Raw genomic sequence first — 21,432 nt, forward strand, 5'->3', positions numbered from 1 at the left:
TCTGTGTGGCCCAATTTTTGGAAAAAAGGGAGACTCCGCTTGGAGTAACCCTTGCTTGCTGTGTTTTTAAAAGAAGCCAAGATGAACAGAGCTGGGATCAGGAAAGACTTTGCTACCTACCCCGGTGTCATCCTGGGGACGGATAAGAATGGCGTATTTTTGAATGTGCTTGATGCAAATCTAGCTGTGAAGTGTACAACTGGGGCACAACTGCTGCCACTGAAGGGGTGGGTGTGTGTGGGCCCAATTTTTGGAAAAAAGGGAGACTCCGCTTGGAGTAACCCTTGCTTGCTGTGTTTTTAAAAGAAGCCAAGATGAACAGAGCTGGGATCAGGAAAGACTTTGCTACCTACCCCGGTGTCATCCTGGGGACGGATAAGAATGGCGTATTTTTGAATGTGCTTGATGCAAATCTAGCTGTGAAGTGTACAACTGGGGCACAACTGCTGCCACTGAAGGGGTGGGTGTGTGTGGGCCCAATTTTTGGAAAAAAGGGAGACTCCGCTTGGAGTAACCCTTGCTTGCTGTGTTTTTAAAAGAAGCCAAGATGAACAGAGCTGGGATCAGGAAAGACTTTGCTACCTACCCCGGTGTCATCCTGGGGACGGATAAGAATGGCGTATTTTTGAATGTGCTTGATGCAAATCAAAACATCCTGTTTGCAACTAGGGCCCAAGTGCTGCCACTGATGGGGTGGGTGTCTGTGTGGCCCAATTTTTGGAAAAAAAGGGAGACTCCGCTTGGAGTAACCCTTGCTTACATTGTTTTTAAAAGAAGCCAAGATGAACAAGTCATGGATCAGCAAAGACTTTATCTACGTACCCCGGTGTCATCCTGGGGACGGATAAGAATGGCGTATTTTTGAATGTGCTTGATGCAAATCAAAACATCCTGTTTGCAACTAGGGCCCAAGTGCTGCCACTGATGGGGTGGGTGTCTGTGTGGCCCAATTTTTGGAAAAAAGGGAGACTCCGCTTGGAGTAACCCTTGCTTGCTGTGTTTTTAAAAGAAGCCAAGATGAACAGAGCTGGGATCAGGAAAGACTTTGCTACCTACCCCGGTGTCATCCTGGGGACGGATAAGAATGGCGTATTTTTGAATGTGCTTGATGCAAATCTAGCTGTGAAGTGTACAACTGGGGCACAACTGCTGCCACTGAAGGGGTGGGTGTGTGTGGGCCCAATTTTTGGAAAAAAGGGAGACTCCGCTTGGAGTAACCCTTGCTTGCTGTGTTTTTAAAAGAAGCCAAGATGAACAGAGCTGGGATCAGGAAAGACTTTGCTACCTACCCCGGTGTCATCCTGGGGACGGATAAGAATGGCGTATTTTTGAATGTGCTTGATGCAAATCTAGCTGTGAAGTGTACAACTGGGGCACAACTGCTGCCACTGAAGGGGTGGGTGTGTGTGGGCCCAATTTTTGGAAAAAAGGGAGACTCCGCTTGGAGTAACCCTTGCTTGCTGTGTTTTTAAAAGAAGCCAAGATGAACAGAGCTGGGATCAGGAAAGACTTTGCTACCTACCCCGGTGTCATCCTGGGGACGGATAAGAATGGCGTATTTTTGAATGTGCTTGATGCAAATCAAAACATCCTGTTTGCAACTAGGGCCCAAGTGCTGCCACTGATGGGGTGGGTGTCTGTGTGGCCCAATTTTTGGAAAAAAAGGGAGACTCCGCTTGGAGTAACCCTTGCTTACATTGTTTTTAAAAGAAGCCAAGATGAACAAGTCATGGATCAGCAAAGACTTTATCTACGTACCCCGGTGTCATCCTGGGGACGGATAAGAATGGCGTATTTTTGAATGTGCTTGATGCAAATCAAAACATCCTGTTTGCAACTAGGGCCCAAGTGCTGCCACTGATGGGGTGGGTGTCTGTGTGGCCCAATTTTTGGAAAAAAGGGAGACTCCGCTTGGAGTAACCCTTGCTTGCTGTGTTTTTAAAAGAAGCCAAGATGAACAGAGCTGGGATCAGGAAAGACTTTGCTACCTACCCCGGTGTCATCCTGGGGACGGATAAGAATGGCGTATTTTTGAATGTGCTTGATGCAAATCTAGCTGTGAAGTGTACAACTGGGGCACAACTGCTGCCACTGAAGGGGTGGGTGTGTGTGGGCCCAATTTTTGGAAAAAAGGGAGACTCCGCTTGGAGTAACCCTTGCTTGCTGTGTTTTTAAAAGAAGCCAAGATGAACAGAGCTGGGATCAGGAAAGACTTTGCTACCTACCCCGGTGTCATCCTGGGGACGGATAAGAATGGCGTATTTTTGAATGTGCTTGATGCAAATCAAAACATCCTGTTTGCAACTAGGGCCCAAGTGCTGCCACTGATGGGGTGGGTGTCTGTGTGGCCCAATTTTTGGAAAAAAAGGGAGACTCCGCTTGGAGTAACCCTTGCTTACATTGTTTTTAAAAGAAGCCAAGATGAACAAGTCATGGATCAGCAAAGACTTTATCTACGTACCCCGGTGTCATCCTGGGGACGGATAAGAATGGCGTATTTTTGAATGTGCTTGATGCAAATCAAAACATCCTGTTTGCAACTAGGGCCCAAGTGCTGCCACTGATGGGGTGGGTGTCTGTGTGGCCCAATTTTTGGAAAAAAGGGAGACTCCGCTTGGAGTAACCCTTGCTTGCTGTGTTTTTAAAAGAAGCCAAGATGAACAGAGCTGGGATCAGGAAAGACTTTGCTACCTACCCCGGTGTCATCCTGGGGACGGATAAGAATGGCGTATTTTTGAATGTGCTTGATGCAAATCTAGCTGTGAAGTGTACAACTGGGGCACAACTGCTGCCACTGAAGGGGTGGGTGTGTGTGGGCCCAATTTTTGGAAAAAAGGGAGACTCCGCTTGGAGTAACCCTTGCTTGCTGTGTTTTTAAAAGAAGCCAAGATGAACAGAGCTGGGATCAGGAAAGACTTTGCTACCTACCCCGGTGTCATCCTGGGGACGGATAAGAATGGCGTATTTTTGAATGTGCTTGATGCAAATCTAGCTGTGAAGTGTACAACTGGGGCACAACTGCTGCCACTGAAGGGGTGGGTGTGTGTGGGCCCAATTTTTGGAAAAAAGGGAGACTCCGCTTGGAGTAACCCTTGCTTGCTGTGTTTTTAAAAGAAGCCAAGATGAACAGAGCTGGGATCAGGAAAGACTTTGCTACCTACCCCGGTGTCATCCTGGGGACGGATAAGAATGGCGTATTTTTGAATGTGCTTGATGCAAATCAAAACATCCTGTTTGCAACTAGGGCCCAAGTGCTGCCACTGATGGGGTGGGTGTCTGTGTGGCCCAATTTTTGGAAAAAAAGGGAGACTCCGCTTGGAGTAACCCTTGCTTACATTGTTTTTAAAAGAAGCCAAGATGAACAAGTCATGGATCAGCAAAGACTTTATCTACGTACCCCGGTGTCATCCTGGGGACGGATAAGAATGGCGTATTTTTGAATGTGCTTGATGCAAATGTAGCTGTGAAGTGTACAACTAGGGCACAACTGCTGCCACTGAAGGGGTGGGTGTGTGTGGGGCCCAATTTTTGGAAAAAAGGGAGACTCCGCTTGGAGTAACCCTTGATTGCTGTGTTTTTTATAAATGATCCAAGCTGCACAGAGCTGGGATCAGGAAAGACTTAGCTACCTACCCCGGTGTCATCCTGGGGACGGTTAATTATGGCGTATTTTTGAATGTGCTTGATGCAAATCTAGCTGTGAAGTGTACAACTGGGGCACAAGTGCTGCCACTGAAGGGGTGGGTGTGTGTGTGGCCCAATTTTTGGAAAAAAGGGAGACTCCGCTTGGAGTCACCTTGCGGTGTTTTACATGATTTTAGAAGGGCGTGCCATGCCTATATCTGTGTGTCCTCCTCTTTTTCCTTGTCCAGCTGTTTTGTTTTCGCATGAGTATATGTCCTTGTCACTTTCCAATGTGTTTGAGTTGTTTGTCACCTTTAGGACACCTTTGAGGGTGTTTTCTAGGTGTTTTTCTGTGTTTGTGATTGCCTGCCATTGTTTCCTATGCAGTTCGAGTTCGGTTCGTCGAACGTTCGACGAACCGAACTCGAACGGGAGGTCCGTTCGGCGAACCAACCTCGAGCCGAACCGCGACCGGTTCGCTCATCTCTACCGGTGAGTCCTTCACGGGTGACCGCTAATCAGTACACGACACCCAGACAGAGCTGCGGGATGACAATGAAGTCGGGTGAAGTTCATCCGACTTCATTCTGATCGTGCAACTCTGTCTGCTGTCTGCCGACATGTATCAACAACATTTTACCACACACACGGACATTACACACGGACATTTCACGTACACATACACCGACATTCCACACGCACACACGGACATTCCACACGCACACACGGATAGCATACACCATCACACGGATGTCATACGTACCGGAGAAACACCCAAAAAAAGGAACACGGACCCGAAAAATGGACTGTGTCACACGTACTTTTTTTATGCGGAAGTGTGTTTTCGGCCTAAGAGAGAAGCACAGTGGGCAGGAGGAGATTTCTATAAATCCCATCCATTTTGCGGCAACTGTAAGATGCTGCGTTTTGGATGCAGCGAAAATACGTAGAGGAAAAAAATCACCAAAAGCTCATCGTGGGAACGTAACCTCAGATACTACAATATTTGGTCAGTAAAATGAACACTATCAAAAACTCAGCATAAACTCGACATTAGAATTTGACCTTACATGGAAAAAATAATTTTTATTCTGCATCTTATTTTTAGAAAATCCTCTAAAATTAATCTAAATTATATATTTGTGCATCTTGGACTGCAATGTGGCCAAGTACAAGATCTGCATGGAGTTTCTACGCTCTCCCTATGTTGGAGTAGAATTCCTTTAAGTACTTTGGATTTCTTCCTTAGTACAAAAAAATTGGCCCTAGTGTACTTACATGTGTGTGAGATAGGAATACTAGAGTGTGGTTGTCTCATCTAGGACAGGGACTGAATGGTGAGTGGTGACAATTTTTGTACAAAACTGTGAAATATGTTAGTGCTATATAAGCAACAGGAAAAAAAGTCATTAATATTGTAAATAAGTAACACAGTACCTTAAGACCTGGGTTCTTCCTCATGCGCAGACGCCCCATCCACATATCTGTCAGTAACATCTGGCTGCATGTGTGTGCTATAAAGTCCCGATGTTTGGCAGCCACAGCTAGTTTCAGACAAGTAGAATTACTCCAATTTTTAAGTTCATAAGTCAATAATTTCATGGCAACCTGCTCATCATGTTTGTAGGACTGGTCCAAAAGCTCCACAGCCAGCTGTCCAAAATCCCTAATGAGGAACAAAGTATAATATATCAACTGTGTCACCACTGAAAGCCAAATTTAGTGGGATACATTTTTTTTAAAAATATACTTACAATATAATATATACAGCAATTTTTGTCTACTTCTAGTCTGTATTTTTTTTATATACACAGCGTAATGTGTGGGCAAATACATTGTCCCCAATTCATCATTCGCCATGTTTAAGTTCCTTTTTTTGCGCCAAATTCTTCAAAATAGTGCACACAATTTATGAACGTCGCACATGATCTTTATTTTTGACATTTTATACCTAACTTGGGACTTTTTAGCAAAATGTCAAACATTTAACAAAATGGATAAAAATTTTTGGCAAAGTAGCTGGCATATATAAAAATCACCCGTAGTTTGTGGGGGGCCAAAACATCTGGAAACTCTAAGCTATACCCACAATGGTGAACATAAGGAAAAAAACAATCAAACACATACAAAATAGACTTTAAAAAGGCGCTAAGTAGGTCTCAGTCACTCGTCTGTATTGCACACATCATATTGCACTGTATCTGTATATACATATTGCACTGTATCTGTATTTTTCACAGACACAGCACGTACCAATTATAATCTGTGATGCTATTCACATGTTTGTGTTTTTACACAAAATGTGTGTCTGTCCAAAACCCAAGGAGATATGCCCATTTTTTTCCAGGTATCATGGATGACAATGGCCAATACAAATCTATTGGTCTGTGAAAAACACTTACAGCACATGGATGACGTCCGTGTGTCATCTGTGTGCTGTTTGTATTTAACATTGCTAAGTATAGCAGCTTTGTAATTTAATTATTTATTTATTCATCCATGAAAAACACTGATGACAAACTGATGGTGAAAATGGATATATGGACCGCACACTGATCCAAAACACTAAGGACACCGGCACCATTTTTTATGTATGTGTTTAAATTCGTAAGTGTGAATGATGCCTAAAATAGTAATTAGAAACAAATGAAATACAGGCAAAAACACCAAAAATGAGACAAAACACAGATGCAAGTGCAATAGAAGCTGTAAAGGGTTGGTCCCAAGTCTAAAGTAATCTTCCTCCTAAATCCCTATCTATTTAGTGCCATAATCTAAACTATTTTCTAGTATACTTGAAGTAAAATTTCCCTATCGTTCCATAACTACACTATGTAACTGATTTTCTATTTTATTTTTTTTTCACTTGCTTTTTGATGACACTTGATTTGAAAATCCCACTGCATGCTGGGATACTCAAGCAAAGCATCATCAGGGGGCAGAGGCTGTAGTCACTGCCACAGCCTCTGTTTCCTCCCTGAAACAATGTGTAATCAGTGACTCATTTCAGGGGTTAGTCCCAGCGTGATTTACACTGTTCAATGTGCACAATGACAGCACACTCTCTGTTGCCATCTCAGATCAGCAGTAACAAGTTGCCAACAGAGCGAATTGTCAGAATACTCAACGTGCAGAGATCAGCGTGACCCCTGCATGTGAAATCACTGGTCTCTGCACACTGGGTAGAGTATTCTGACAATGCGCTCTCATGCAAATTCATTACTGCTGATCTGAGCCATCAACAGAGAGTGCACTGTCATTGTGCACTTCATACAGTACACATAGCCCAACCCCCGAAATGGGTTTCTGATGACACTTTGTTTGAGGCAAGGGACAGAGGCTGTGGCAGTGACTGCAGCCTCTGCCCCCTTAAGACACTTTGTTTGAGTGTCCCAGCATGCACTGGTATACACAAATGAAGCGCCATCAAAAAGCAAGTGAATAAAAAATTGAAAAGCAGTTAGACAGTGTAGTTAGAGAAGTGTAGGGAATTTTTAATTCACGTATATTAGAAAATAGTTTAGATTATGGCACTAAATAAGATAAGGACTAAGGAGGAAAATTACTTTGGACTTGGGACCATCCCTAGAATAAAAAAAACAGATAAGGATATAGAAAACTAACTTTGAATTGTTGTCCAGGTCTTGGGAAATGTCATCTACGAGTTCACTTTCAGAGGACTCATGAGCCATTGACTTGTATAGTTTGCATGCTACCAATGCTTTTGCCATGGTTTCTTCTCCACGCTGCCACAGAAAGAGTGCCATCTTTTGTCTTTTCAAAAGTACAGCCCAGACCATAAGTTCATGGAAGGGGTATTGAAATCGACTAACTTCTGGATCATCCACATCAATGTCTATTTCTTCCTCCTTTTTTTTCTTCTTTTTCTTCCCTTTAGTTGGAGGCTCGTCATCCTGAAGTTATTTATGTATGGTTAGACTGGGAAAACTACAACATTGCAGTATCCTTGCAATGTTAACTGTTTCTATGAGCTACAGTTTTCAAATATGGTTAAACAATACAAAATTAGAAGGTTTCTATCAAATTCTTAGTAATATTAGAATAATTGTGAGTAGATGTCAATGCAAAAGCTTGCATTTTCTATCCATATGTGCTATTGACCAGATCAACATAGTTTAGTTGTTTTTCTTTTTGTAAAAAAAAAAAAAAATGACATATATTTTAGTTTTTATGGAGTCCAGAATTCTGGTGTTCATGTTAAAGGGAACCTGTCTCCAGATTTGGGGCCTATAAGCTGCGGCCATCACCAGTGGGTTCTTGTATACAGCATTCTAACATCATGTATATAAGAGCCCAGGCTGCTTTGTAGAACGTAAAAATGACTTTATAATACTTACCTAATGGTCGCTGCGGTGGAGTTGGGTCATATGGGCGTCTTCATTCTCCGGTGCTGGCGCCTCCTCTTTCTGCCATCTTTGTCGTCCTTCTTCTGAAGCCGGGGTGCACCCTACGTCATCCACACTCGCCGCCATTGAGGTCCTGCGCAGGCGCACTTTGATCTGCCCTGAGCAGGGCAGATCAAAGTATTGTAGTGCACCTGCGCGGTACCAGCAAGTGTGTATGACGTAGGACGCGTCATGTACCCCGGCTTCAGAAGGAGGACAAAGATGGCCAAAAGAGGAGGCGCCGGCACCGGAGAATGGAGACCTCAGCGACCGTTTAGGTAAGTATTATAAAGTGATTTTTACGTTCTACACAGCGGACTGGGCTCTTATATACAGCATATTAGAAGGCTGTATATAAGAGCCCACTGGTGGTGGCCGCAGCTTATAGGCCCCAAATCTGGTGACAGGTTCCCTTTAATTTGTTCAATTTAATTATGCCAGAAAAATAATAGAAGTGATATAATAAATGTATATATATATATATATGCATATATATGTATATATATATATATATATATACATTTCTCTTGTATATACAATGCATTATTTTTAATTCTGCAGTTCATTCATAACAAGAGTAAGGACTTGTGCACATGCTGCTTTTTTTACTGTTTTTTTTCTGCGCAATTTTGCACAGAAAAAAACACAGTATGTTATATTACCAGCAAAATGAATGAGTAACAGCAAAGTCTTGTGCACATACTGCTTAGTTTTTCCTTGCAGATTTGCACCTAGAGCATTTTTTCCAATCTGTGTCATGTTCATTCTTTCAGCGCTTTTGCATATTTTCTCACATATTTAAATTACTTGTAAAAAAAATGGAAGAAAAAAGCAAAAATGAACATATTTTATGCAGCGTATTTCCTGCTAACATGCAGTTTTGCACAAAAACAAATCTGCTCCAAATACTAAACGTGTGCATGAATGTTGAAATGAAATATGCACTGGAATAAATGATTCTCCTACTTGAGACAATACATGGAACAGAAATGATCACCTCAGTAAAAGCAAAGTCTTCTTTATACTGCTGGACATACGGATGTTCTACAGTTATTGGATCACTTAGATAGGGATAGGTAGGAGAGGCCTTTACTACAGGAACCAGTAAAGGGACAACAGGCAGGGAGTGACCACACTGATGTATAATCCTAAGGGAAAAACAATGAGGAAGCTTCCAAATCAGTGTACAAAGGGTAAAGTAAAATGTGGATTTATTACTTAGAGTAAGAAATATTTGGAACAGTACATATGGTATTTCATCTTAATCAAATATAATATAATGATCTACATTATACGTCTTTTGTATTTTAGGAAAGGGCCCCTTGATCAGTTTTGGATCATTAGTCATAGTTATACCATACCTGTATGAAGATGCAGTATTGGCAGTAGTTACAGTGATATGTAAAAGTTTGGGCACTCCTTGTGAAAATTACTGAGCTTAATAGTTAAGCAAGTTGAAGATGAAATGATCTCATAAAGGCGTAACGTAAATGATGACACATTTCCTTTTGTATTTTAGACACACAAAATAAAAATTTTCATCTTTTACATTTGAAAAATTACCAAAAGGAAAATAGGTCGATGTAATAGTTTGGACACCCTTGGAGATTTGTGTGCTCAGATAACTTTAGTCAAGGTTTCAGACCTTAATTAGCGTTAGAGTTATGACTTGTTCACTAACATCATTAGGAAAGGCCAGGTGATGCAAATTTCACAGCTTTATAAAATCCCAGCCTCCTCTAACCTTGTGCCAAAAACAGCAACCATGGGTTCTTCTAAGCAGCTGCCTAGCACTCTGAAAATGAAAAAGGTGGAGCCCCACAAAGCAGGAGAAAACTGTAAGAAGATAGCAAAGCGTTTTCAAACTGCCCTTTCCTCTGTTCAAAAAGTAATTAAGAAACGTCAGTTAACAGGAACAGTGGAGGTCATGATAAGGTCTGGAAGATTCAGCAACATTTCTAAAAGAGCTGCTCGTAGGATTGCTAGAGAGACAAATCAGAACCCCACTTGACTGCAAAAGACCTGCATGGAGATTTAGCAGACTCTAGGGTTGTTGTTGTTGTAATGTTCAGAGACACCTACACAAATATAGCCTTCATGGAAGAGTCTTCAGAAGAAAACCTGTTTGCATCCTCACCATAAAGTTCAGAGTCAGAAGTATGCAAAAGAACATCTAAACAATCCTGCTGCATTTTGGAAATAAGTCCTGTGGACTGATAAGGTTAAAATAGAACTTGTTGGCCACAATGAGCAATGCTATGTGTAGACAAAAAAGGTCACAGAATTGCAAGAAAAGAATATTTCACCAACCATTAAGCATGGGGGTGTATTAATCATGCTTTGGGGTGTGTTGCAACCAATGGCACAGAGAACATTTCACAGGTAGAGTGAAGAATGGATTCAATTAAATTTTAACAAATTCTTGATGCAAACATGTGTAAAAAAGCTGAAGTTGAAAATAGGATGGCCTCTACAAATGGATAATGATCCTAAACACATGTCAAATTCCACAATAGACTACCTCAAAAGGCATAAGATGAAGGTTTTACAATGGCCCTCACAGTCCCCTGATCTGAACATCATTGAAAATCTGTGGCTAGACCCCAAAAGAGCAGTGCATGCAAGATGACCCAGGAATCTCACAGAACTGGAAGACTTTTCAAAGGAAGAATGGATGAAAATCCCTCAAATAAGAATTGAAAGACTCCTGGCTGGCTCCAAAAAGTGTTTACAAGCTGCGATACTTGCCAAAGGTGATTCTACTAGATACTAACCCTGCAGGGTGCCCAAACCTTTGCAACACCCATTTTCCTTTTTTGTTAATTGTATAATGTAATAGATGAATTATTTTTTTTGCCTAAAATATAAATGAAATGGTGTCATCTTTAATTTTATGCGTTTTAGAGATAATTTCATCTTCAACTTGTTTAACAATAACAGTAATTTTTACCAAGGGTGCCTAAAGTTTTAGAATTCATGGGTCCCCATTGCAGAAGTTCTAATTTCCCCCTGCCCCCCACCCCCCATAACCCAAAGAAAAAAATATTTGGTAGGTGTCATAGGAGAGCATATCTCACAACTTTACAGGTCTTACAAAGTAATTTTCCTTCTACTGAAGACCCTAGATTCCTCTTTCATTGCCCTCATGAAGTATGATGTAAAACAGTGCCCCCAAATATTGTATGATATCCCCACAGTCAATTCCTCCACAGTACCTTTCACACACAGTATGATGACCCTACTGTACCCCTTGGCAGAGTATGGTGACCCAACACAGTATGATGCCCCAACTGTGACCCCCACACAGTACAATTGGCCCCCATTATAGCCCTGAAAACAGTACAATGGCTCCATATAGCCCTCCATAAAATATAAAGGCTCACAATTTGCATTCTATATAGTATAATGCTCCCACATAGTCCTCCAAACAGTATAATGAATTTAATATTGCCTTCAATATACCGTGTTTTTCCAAAAATAAGACACTGTCTTATATTTTTTTTGACCCCCAAAAAAATCACTGGGGCTTATTTTTGGAGGAGGTCTTATTCTTGGATAAACAGTTTACCCCCCAAAAAAGCAGACCCCCCACTTCCCAAGAGACTCATATTTACTAGACCCGGACATCTGCGTGGCTCCCAGGTCCTCCCTGCGATCTCCGGTGGGTGATGCACGTTGTCCTCCCCTGCTTCTGGCCGACACACACAGCAGATCGCAGATCACACACATACACAGGCACACACATCACATCCAGCGTTAAACAATGCTTCCGGCTGCAGGGAATGAAGGGAGGAAGTCACGTGTACACATGTCTTGTAAGCAAGCATTACGACAGGTCCTTGTGCTTCACCGCACAGCCTCTCAGGATTCTGCCGGCGAGAAGAAATCGGTGTCGCTGGATGTGGGGAGTATGTGTGCGATCCGATGTGTGTGTGATTCGATGTTTGTGCATGCTATCTGATTATGTGTGCAATCTGATTGTGTGTGCGATCTGATGTTTGTGTGTGCAATCCGATGTTTGTGTGTGAGATCTGATTGTGTGTGTGAGATCTGATGTGTGCGGATGTGCGATCACTGCAGGTCCTCTGTTCGGAGTCTGTGAGTGTGATTTCGGGTGCCCGCTGTCTATAATGAAGTGTCCTGCAGTAGCAGTAACTTTTTTAGCTGTATGGACACTTCATTATTGAACCATGACTAGGGCTTATTTTCGGGGTAGGGCTTATATTTAAGCCTTGCTCCGAAAATGCTGAAAATCCCTGCTAGGGCTTATTTTTGGGGGAGGTCTTATTTTTGGAAAAACACTGTAGTATATCGCACCCCACATAGTCCTCTATGTAGTATAAAGTCCTCGAATTGCCTTCCATGTAGTATAATAGGCCCCATATAGTCCTTGATATAGTATAATGCCCCCACATTGCCTTCCATATAGTATAATGCTACCCTCATAGTCCTCTATATAGTATAATGCCCAGACATTACCTTCAATATAGTATAATGTATTCAACATAGTCCTCCATATAGTATAATGCCCCCACATAAATCCATATAGTATAATGGGCCCCATACAGTCCTTTATATAGTATAATGGGACTCACTTCCATACATAAAGTATAAAGGCACGCACGTTGCCTTCCATATAGTATAATGGCCCCCACATAGTTCTTCAAACAGTATAATAGGCTGCACATAGCCCTCCATACTGTATAATGCATTCCACATTGTTTTCCATATAGTATATCGCACCCCACATAGTCCTCCATATAGTATGCCCCCATATTGCTTTCCAAGTAGTATAATGGGCCCCACGTAGTCCTCCATATAGTATTATGCCCCCACATTGTCTTTCATATAGTATAATGCATCCCTCACAGTCCTCCACATAGTATGTTGCACTCATGATGCCAATACAGCTGAAAATGCAATGTTGGGCAGAAGGGAGGCCTTATACTGGTTCTGGCACTGGTCTCCTGACTCACGGGTCCCATAGCGGTTGCATGGTTTACTGTCATTAGCAGTACGCCACTGAAGCCCGCCATAAACCTAAATAGAAGTGAGCTAATTTTCATTTTCAAATTGATGGAATACTTATAAACTACAAACATTTAAAGCAAAAAGAGAAATAACATTGCCAGACAGAAATAATCCAGAACAGAAAATCAGAGTAACAGGCAAATACACACTTACCTCCATTCCTAAAAGTTTGAGGGCTTTTGGCTGTGGAAAACAACAGATATTCGTTAGCAATTCTGGATTCACTTAGGTTAAGCATAATAATTTATCACATATATACATATATACTGTATATAAAAAAAATTAGAGTAAGAGGTAATACCACTAGCACAAAACACACAAAAAAAGTTCTTTTAACACTTAATTCCTTTCCGATAAAATTAACTAATGTCATGAGAAACTGTTGGTATTAAAAATGTAAATTTTTGAATCCCAATCACAAATTCCAAAGTATCATTTAACGTTACCCTTTTTGGTCCAAATAAATTGTTGTAGAGGGTCCTGAAGTTCTTTCTGGTGTAGTGACAGCGGTAGGCCCCACCCATGAGGTACTCCAGTACAAGACCAATGTCAATCAAGCTGACATGATAGTCTGGTGGAAGGTTACCCTGTCCAGAAAAAAAAATATTTAGCAAAAATTATCACATTCAAGCTGGATTATTTTTAATTAAAGTATTAGTCTGAAAAAATAAAAAAAAAATTGCTGGTGAAGCTAGCTTTAATAATGGGAAGTTAAAGATGTTCTATAAAAGATATTATGTGCTCTGTTATGTAGAGAAATGAAGGTTACTACAGCCTTTGTGTCTATTATTTCTTCCTATGTTCGTGGGCTCTCCATTCAATCTAATACCTCGCACTTAATATCGTACTTTTAGTCTTAGTTCCCAGAGATGGGATATTTTTATATTTAATGTTAGAGAAGGTTAAATGGAACTGAACGTATTACTATACTTCATACTACATACAGTAGTACTCTTGTCCATTTGAAACAATAAAGATGCAATTTAAAAAAAAAAAAAAAAATAATAATGTTTATGAAGCATTTTTAAAACCCTTCACAATAGATTAAAATTGGGATTTCCAATTAACTACATCTGCAATGATTAGAATAATTTTGATTGTACTAAAATGTATATAATATTTATTGCAATAATACAATTCTTACACAATCCGAAAGCGTAAATATCGTCCGACAATCGGTTTTCCCAGCTCTCCCTGACAGATGATGTTGGGAGAGAATAGAATCAGACCTACGGATATTCCAAATGCCGATCCTTTAGTTCACCCCCGATGAGCCACTGTCCCGATAAGTCTGGCAGCAGCTCTCTACTAGAGAACACAGGAGTGCTTGGCCAAGCCGAGCGTTCCTATGTATGGGGGATTCGGGAGAGATAGCTGTTGGCCCAACAGTTGTTTGGTCAGCAACTATCTAAGGCATATGGGGAGCCTAAGGGGTACTTTGCACACTATGACATCGCAGCTCCGATGTCGGTGGGGTCAAATCGAAAGTGACGCACATCCGGCGTCGCTGTCGACATCGTAGTGTGTAAATCATTTTGGATATGATTAACGAGCGCAAAAGTGTCGAAATCGTATGATCGGTGTAGTGTCGGTCATTTCCATAATTTCGGAAGGACCGATGTTACGATGTTGTTCCTCATTCCTGCGGCAGCACACATCGCTGTGTGTGAAGCCGCAGGAGCGAGGAACATTGCCTTACCTGCGTCCCGGCTGCAATGAGGAAGGAAGAAGGTGGGCGGGATGTTTACGTCCCGCTCATCTCAGCCCCCTGCTTCTATTGGCCGCCTGCCGCTGTGACGCCACAGGACCCGCCCCCTTAGGAAGGAGGCGGTTCGCCAGCCAGAGCGACGTCGCAGGGCAGGTAAGTGCATGTGAAGCTGCCGTAGCGATAATGTTCGCTACGGCAGCTATCACAAGATATCGCAGCTGCGGCGGGGGCAGGGACTATCGCGCACGGCATCGCAGCATCGGCTTGCGATGTCGTAGTGTGCAAAGTACCCCTTACAGCCTTAAAGCTTAGTTCTCATAAATACTAACAACTAACTACATCTGTACTATGTATTACGATTAGATTGAAAAGAGATTCACCTCCATGTTAACCCATCCGAATCCCCTAGTCATTCTCTGCATGGCAATGAAGCGATGGAGATGGATGATGGAAAGTAATTGGTACATGAGCAATGAAAAACACAAGAATTAATGCACCAAATGCAATGCATGAACAACATGATGGTAAGCAAACCCATATAACATGCAAACACATGCACACCAATCTGTCCCTGTATATAGCTGTAAGAGGACCTGTCACCAGGTCAAAAGTGGCCAGCTTCTGCTCCAATTTATTTTCCATTGTTAAAGTGAGTATTTTGTTTTATTTTTTATTTTACTCTGCCGTATGGTTCAGGAGATATGGGCCTTTTTAATTAGTGTAAATCTTTTAGGCTCTTTGCCAAGGAAGTGTGGCTCATATGATCCTCTGGGGTGTGTTTCTAGGGTCCTCTGCATTATTACTGTGATCTCCGCCCCTTTTGTAAAGCTCTTAAACATTTGCACTAAATAGAAAGGCCCATATCTCTGGAACCGTATGGCAAACCGAAAACAAAAAAAAAGAATACTTAGGGGAACAGTAGTAATAAAGCTGGCCACTTTTTACCTTGTTGATGTGCTGTCTTTAATCATAATCTACTACTCAGAAGTCACATGCAACATCAAAAAGCCACCTCCAACTGATCGCTTTTGCTAGATGTTATTACAGTTGGGGTGTTTCACTAACCCCTTTTATTGGAAGTACGTATAAAGTTTTATGAAGGTAATCTTAATAGGTTTTATCAACATCTTATTCTCATCACCATTTCACTTTTGGGTATACAATTTACCTTCTTTACATCTCTTACAAGGTAATGTAGAGTATTTGGAGGACCCAATCTCTGAAACAGAAAATAATCACCAGTTATCACAAGGTTATATGCAGTTGTATATAATAAACTTTCACATTTCTTTTTTTTTTCAATATACTGGCACAGTTGCACAAGTTTTGGTTTTCGCGCAGTTTGTGTCTTCTGTGTGTTTAGATTTTTTTGGTGAGATGTTCCAATGTTTACTGAAGTACAATTATAAGCATTTTGTAAGTTTGTAATCTTTAAGTGAGAAACACATCAAGTTTATCCAAAGACTTAAAACTCTTAATGGTGTCCCTTATTTTTCAAAACGTCTACAAATCGCCCTGACATGCTGGCATCAGCATTTGGGCAAACTTCTTACTGATAACCATGCATTTTTGTCTAATCAATGCTTTGAGTTTGTCACAATTTATATGTTTTTGTTTGTCCTTTCAATTTTTGAGGATTTACCCCAGATTGTCAATGGGATTGAGATCTGAGGATTTTCCTAGTCACAGACCCAAAATATCAACGTTGTATTCCCTAAGCTACTTAACAATCACTTTTGCCTTGTGAGACGGTGATCCATCCTGCTGGAAAAAGCATTGGTCATCACTAGAAATGGGAGGATCGATTTAGAAGATTCCAGTACATCAGCCAGGTCACTGTGACTGCTTAAAGGTGGCTTTACACACTGCAACATCGCAAACGACATCGCTGTAACGTCACCGGTTTTGTGACGTTACAGCGACCTCCCCAGCGACATTGCAGTGTGTGAAACACATCAGCGACCTGGCCCCTGCTGTGAAGTTGTGATCACTACAAATCGTTCAGGACCATTCTTAGGTCCTTTGTTTCTCGCTGTGCAGCATGCATCGCTAGAAAGTTTCAGTGTGTAAAGGGGACTTTACAGCGACTTCCCTTTCAAAAAGCTGCTTTACAACGTCCCCAACAACCAGCTAGGTCGCTCTGCAGGTCCGGATCGCTGTTGCATCGTTGGCCAGATCTGCCTGTTTTACAGCTCACCAGCGACTCAACAGAGACTTGGGGAGGTCGCTATAACGTCACAAAACCGGTGACGTTACAGCGATGTCCTTTGCGATGTTGCAGTGTGTAAACCCAGCTTAACAGAAGGTCTGTAAATCTCCTTACGTCACAGCAGTCACGGCTCCTTGTTTGAATAGCTGGGCTGTCACAACATCGTGTGTACATCATGCCATGATGATTATGTCATGTTGGCCTTGGATAATTAATCAAAAGAAGAGCCAGGAATGCAGTGAATTAAGGAGATTTGCAGGCCACGAAGTACGCAAATGGCTGATGGACAGGAGAGCTGTGAATTGATTCTACCATCTCTATTCATCACTGACTCAAAAAATTCCATCTGGATGGTTGGTGAAAGTTGGTGTTACTGGCTAATTAGATATCATTCTTTGTTGAATTCAGTGTTATTGGCTAAAATTGTGAGTGAGCTCACTCCCTTGGGTGAAAAGTGACATAATACATGAATAGTCTCTGGCTGCTTTGCTGTTGGCATGACCCAAGACTTATGGTAGTGGTCACCTTTTCTTCTCAGGACAATCATTCTTCCATATATCCCAAACAGTCTGAAGGGGGCTTCATCAGAGGAAATAACTGCAGGAAGCACATGGATTGGACTGCAAAGAACTGCAGTTAAGTTATTTTCATTGATGAAGACTCCTTCAGATTGTTTGGGATAGTTGGATGACTGATTGCCAGAGAAGAAAAGATGAGGGTCGCCATAAGTCTTGTGTCATGCAACAGTTAATACATCCTAAGACAATTGATGTCTGGGGTCCTAGTAAATTGACTTACTCACTGTTTTGCCTAAGAACAACGCCATGAATAAAGAATGGTATATAAACATCTTCCTAGAGCAACATCTCCCAATGATCCAGGAGCAATTTGGCGATGAACAATAATTTTTACAGCATAATGGAGACCATTTCACAAGGCAAAAGTGTTAGCTAAGTGTCTGGGGCAACAAAACATTGAAATTTGGCTACATGGCAAGAAAACTCTACAGATCTCAATCTGGTTGAGATCCTATGGTCAATCCTCAAAAGAGGAGGAACAAACAAAAATGCAGAAATTTTGATACATTCCAATTTCTGATCAGGCAGCAATGGGTCATCAGTCAGGATTTAGCCTAGAAGCTTATATCCAGAAAAGTCTTGAAAAATAAGGGTCAACACTGTAAATATTGAATCTTTGCATAAACTTAATACAGCTGTCAATAAAAGATTAAAAGCTTATGAAATGCTTGTAATTGTACTTCAGTAACCATTGAAACATATGACTAAAATCTCTAAAAACACTAAAGCGGCAAACTTTGTGAAAACCAAAATTTGTTTCAGACTCAAAACTTTTGGCCACAACTGTAACATTCATTCCATATGGGAAATATAAAGCCTACTTTACATGTTACGATTCTGCATACGATATCGTATGCGATTGTAACCGCCCCCATCGTATGTGCGGCACGTTCAATTTTGTTGAATGTGCCGCACAAACGATTAACCCCCGTCACACGTACTTACCCGTCCATACGACCTTGATGTGGGCGGCGAACGTCCACTTCCTGGAGTGGGAGGGACGTTCGGCGTCACATCGACGTTACGCGGCAGCCGGCCAATAGAAGCAGAGCTGCGGAGATGAGTGGGACGTAAACATCCCGCCCACCTCCTTCCTTCCGCATTGCTGACTGGGAGCCGCGGGACGCAGGTAAGACCTGTTCATTGTTCCCGGGGTGTCACACACTGCGATGTGTGCTACCCCGGGTACGATGAACAACCTGACGTTCAATTCATGAGGAATGAACGACGTGTATGCGATGACCGTTTTACTGTTCATTCGCAATCGCACTTAGCTGTTACACACTACAATGTACCTTACGATGCCGGATGTGGGTCACTTAAGATGTGACCCCGCCGACACATCGTCAGATATATTGTAGTGTGTAAAGCGGGCTTAAGAAGTACTCTGGCACTGTCTTCCTTCCTATGCACCCATATGCATCGTATTAAATTCAGGCTGCCTGGCAGAAAGGCTACATATTAAAGGGAACCTGTCACCAGGATTTTCCCCATAGAAAGTGCGTCCACCACCAGTAAGCCCTCATATACAACATTCTATACAGTATGTACTGTATATCCCTAAGTCGATGTGTATTATGCAAAAAAGACCTTTATTATACTCACCTATGTGACAATCCAGTCCTATGGGTGTCGCTGGACAAAATTAGATGGTAAATCTAAAAGGCGAGGTTCACATAAATACACTGTATTTGATGACTTTGTCACCATTTTACTCCTAGGACATGGTCCATAGCCAGATCAAAGTATAACATCAAACACAGTGATCAGCCACTGGGCCAGCACTGCACCAGTCAGACGAACCAGCTGATGCACTGGGACAGATAAGAAGAATACCAGTGCAAGCACTGAGACCAGTTTTTCCATCAGTTTCCATTTGGAGTTAAACTTTATCACCAAATGGAGACTACAATGCACTGATGGACACATGTGTAGGAGGTCGAACATTTAGGATCTATGCACACGTTTAGCACTTGGAAATTTCTGCATTTCTTGGTAGGAAAACTGCAGGGGCAAAATTGTGTTCTTTGGTGCAGATTTTCCCATGCATTAGAATGGGTGAGATCTGCAGCAAGAAAGGTACAAGAATTGACATGCTCCAGATTTAAATCTGCACCAAGTCTGTAATGAGAGTATACTCAACGTATGCATTAGATGTCAGGATTCTCATTGACTTTGCTGGCATCCAAAATCTGCACTCAAAAACACATTAAAAAAGCAATAAAAATACATGTGCACATAGACCTACCCAAACCAAACCATTGTGCTCTACTTACAGTATTGTACAGTTCTTCTAAGCGAGGAATAGTGAGAAACCTTTGCATGTTCACTCCATTCTCAATGAGAAGCTTTACAAAGTCCACTCGATCCAGGACCAGGGCATCCATCATGGCTTGTTCCAGAGAATTAACCTTTGAAACACATAGTACGTATCATCGTACATTACGTACATTAAATAAGATTATATATAGCCTAGCTATATGCTATGAGAGAGATCACTCTAATTATAGAAATAGAGGCATCATGAGAATGTTGAGGAAGTGAGCTAGTCTAATCAAGGAATTAAATGACACTATACAATATCACAATAACGTACAGAACAGATGAGATGAATAAGGCCTTGTTCACATTAGCATTAAAATAGCTCAGAATAATTATGCCAGAATGGTTTATTTTGTGCATTACTCATGCATAAATATTAAACAACAGAAACCAGAGCTGATAATATTTTTTAACATAGGATATAATGCACATTTAAGAAACTCCTGTGACGCCCTGGCAAAACCAGGTAGTTACAAATAGGCCCCTGCATAACACCTTCCCTCACTAGGAAACACACAGCCAACCTAGAAACCCTAGTCACCCCCCCTTAGGCAAAGATAGACACACCAGTGGGCGTGACCAGGCAGTTGGACACGCCCACCCAGGGGTCCAGACAGCCCGGGGCGGGAAAACAAGCAGATAAGCTTAGAGTTCAGTTTGGAGAGGAGTGTGGGCTGGAGCTCAGTGTAGTGCCAGCAGGAAAGTTCAAGTTGAATGGTACCAGGGTAGGAGCCCTGGTACCTCTGGCTAGGAGGCAGACAGTGGTCTCCATCAGCAGGAGACGGGAAGACGGCTCAGCAGAACCGAGGTGGACCGGGACCGGATTGTAGCCCGCCGATACCGACACGGGGAACCGACCCGGAAACCGTAGCACAAAGGGAGGTACTCGGACCCTGAAGCCAGAACCGGAAACAAGCGGACTGGTTAATTCACCGATTGAGGCCAGGACTAGAGGTCCAGTCCCACCCAAAGTCCCTCATAGAAGACAACAGCCCACTGATAGGGATAGGAGGTCACCGCCAGGGTTCATAGATCCCACGGGCCCGCGTCTGCGGGCGCAGCTCCTTAGGCCACATCCAGCCAGGAGTGGACTCCTGAGTTTCACACTAGGAAGTCCACCTTACAGAAAACAGTGCAGAGAAAAGGATAGAGACTACCAGCTGGGTGGGGGACCGGAATGCAAACGGCCGCGGCACCGGCCACCAGCACCTTGGTTTACCAGAGACTTGTGTGGTTTATTAACTGTGAGTACACAAACACTCCCTGCGGTCGCTATACCCTGCACTGAGACACCGGGTCCCGGGGCCACCATCCCTACCCACGGAGGGGTTAACAACTAGCTGCACAACATCTCCCCTGGGTGCCCTACAACAGCAGCGGTGGTGTCCCACTTCACCACACACCGTGGGTGGCATCATGAACTTACTACGGCCTAGCACGTACATTTACGTTCCCCTTTGTATTCGGCGTGTCCGCAAGACCCCCTGGTCAGGAGACCCTCGAGCAACCACCCCAGAAGGCCCGGACCCGAGCAGCGCCGGCTGCTGGCACGGG

General features: G+C 42.4%; 1 protein-coding gene across 1 annotated transcript in view; it reads right to left on the reverse strand.

The window, feature by feature from the left end:
- Positions 1-21,432, reverse strand: part of TRPM1 (transient receptor potential cation channel subfamily M member 1) — a 338,789-nt gene that overhangs the window by 119,030 nt on the left and 198,327 nt on the right. The window contains exons 12-17 of the mRNA XM_075345679.1: positions 19,833-19,967; positions 15,938-15,988; positions 13,508-13,648; positions 13,215-13,244; positions 7,249-7,538; positions 5,062-5,290 (exon numbers count right to left, since the gene is read on the reverse strand). Coding sequence (XP_075201794.1) covers positions 5,062-5,290; positions 7,249-7,538; positions 13,215-13,244; positions 13,508-13,648; positions 15,938-15,988; positions 19,833-19,967 — 876 coding nt within the window. The remainder of the gene's footprint in view (positions 1-5,061; positions 5,291-7,248; positions 7,539-13,214; positions 13,245-13,507; positions 13,649-15,937; positions 15,989-19,832; positions 19,968-21,432) is intronic.

Source organism: Anomaloglossus baeobatrachus, chromosome 4 (assembly GCF_048569485.1).
Source record: "Anomaloglossus baeobatrachus isolate aAnoBae1 chromosome 4, aAnoBae1.hap1, whole genome shotgun sequence".
Classification (NCBI taxonomy): Eukaryota; Metazoa; Chordata; class Amphibia; order Anura; family Aromobatidae; genus Anomaloglossus; species Anomaloglossus baeobatrachus.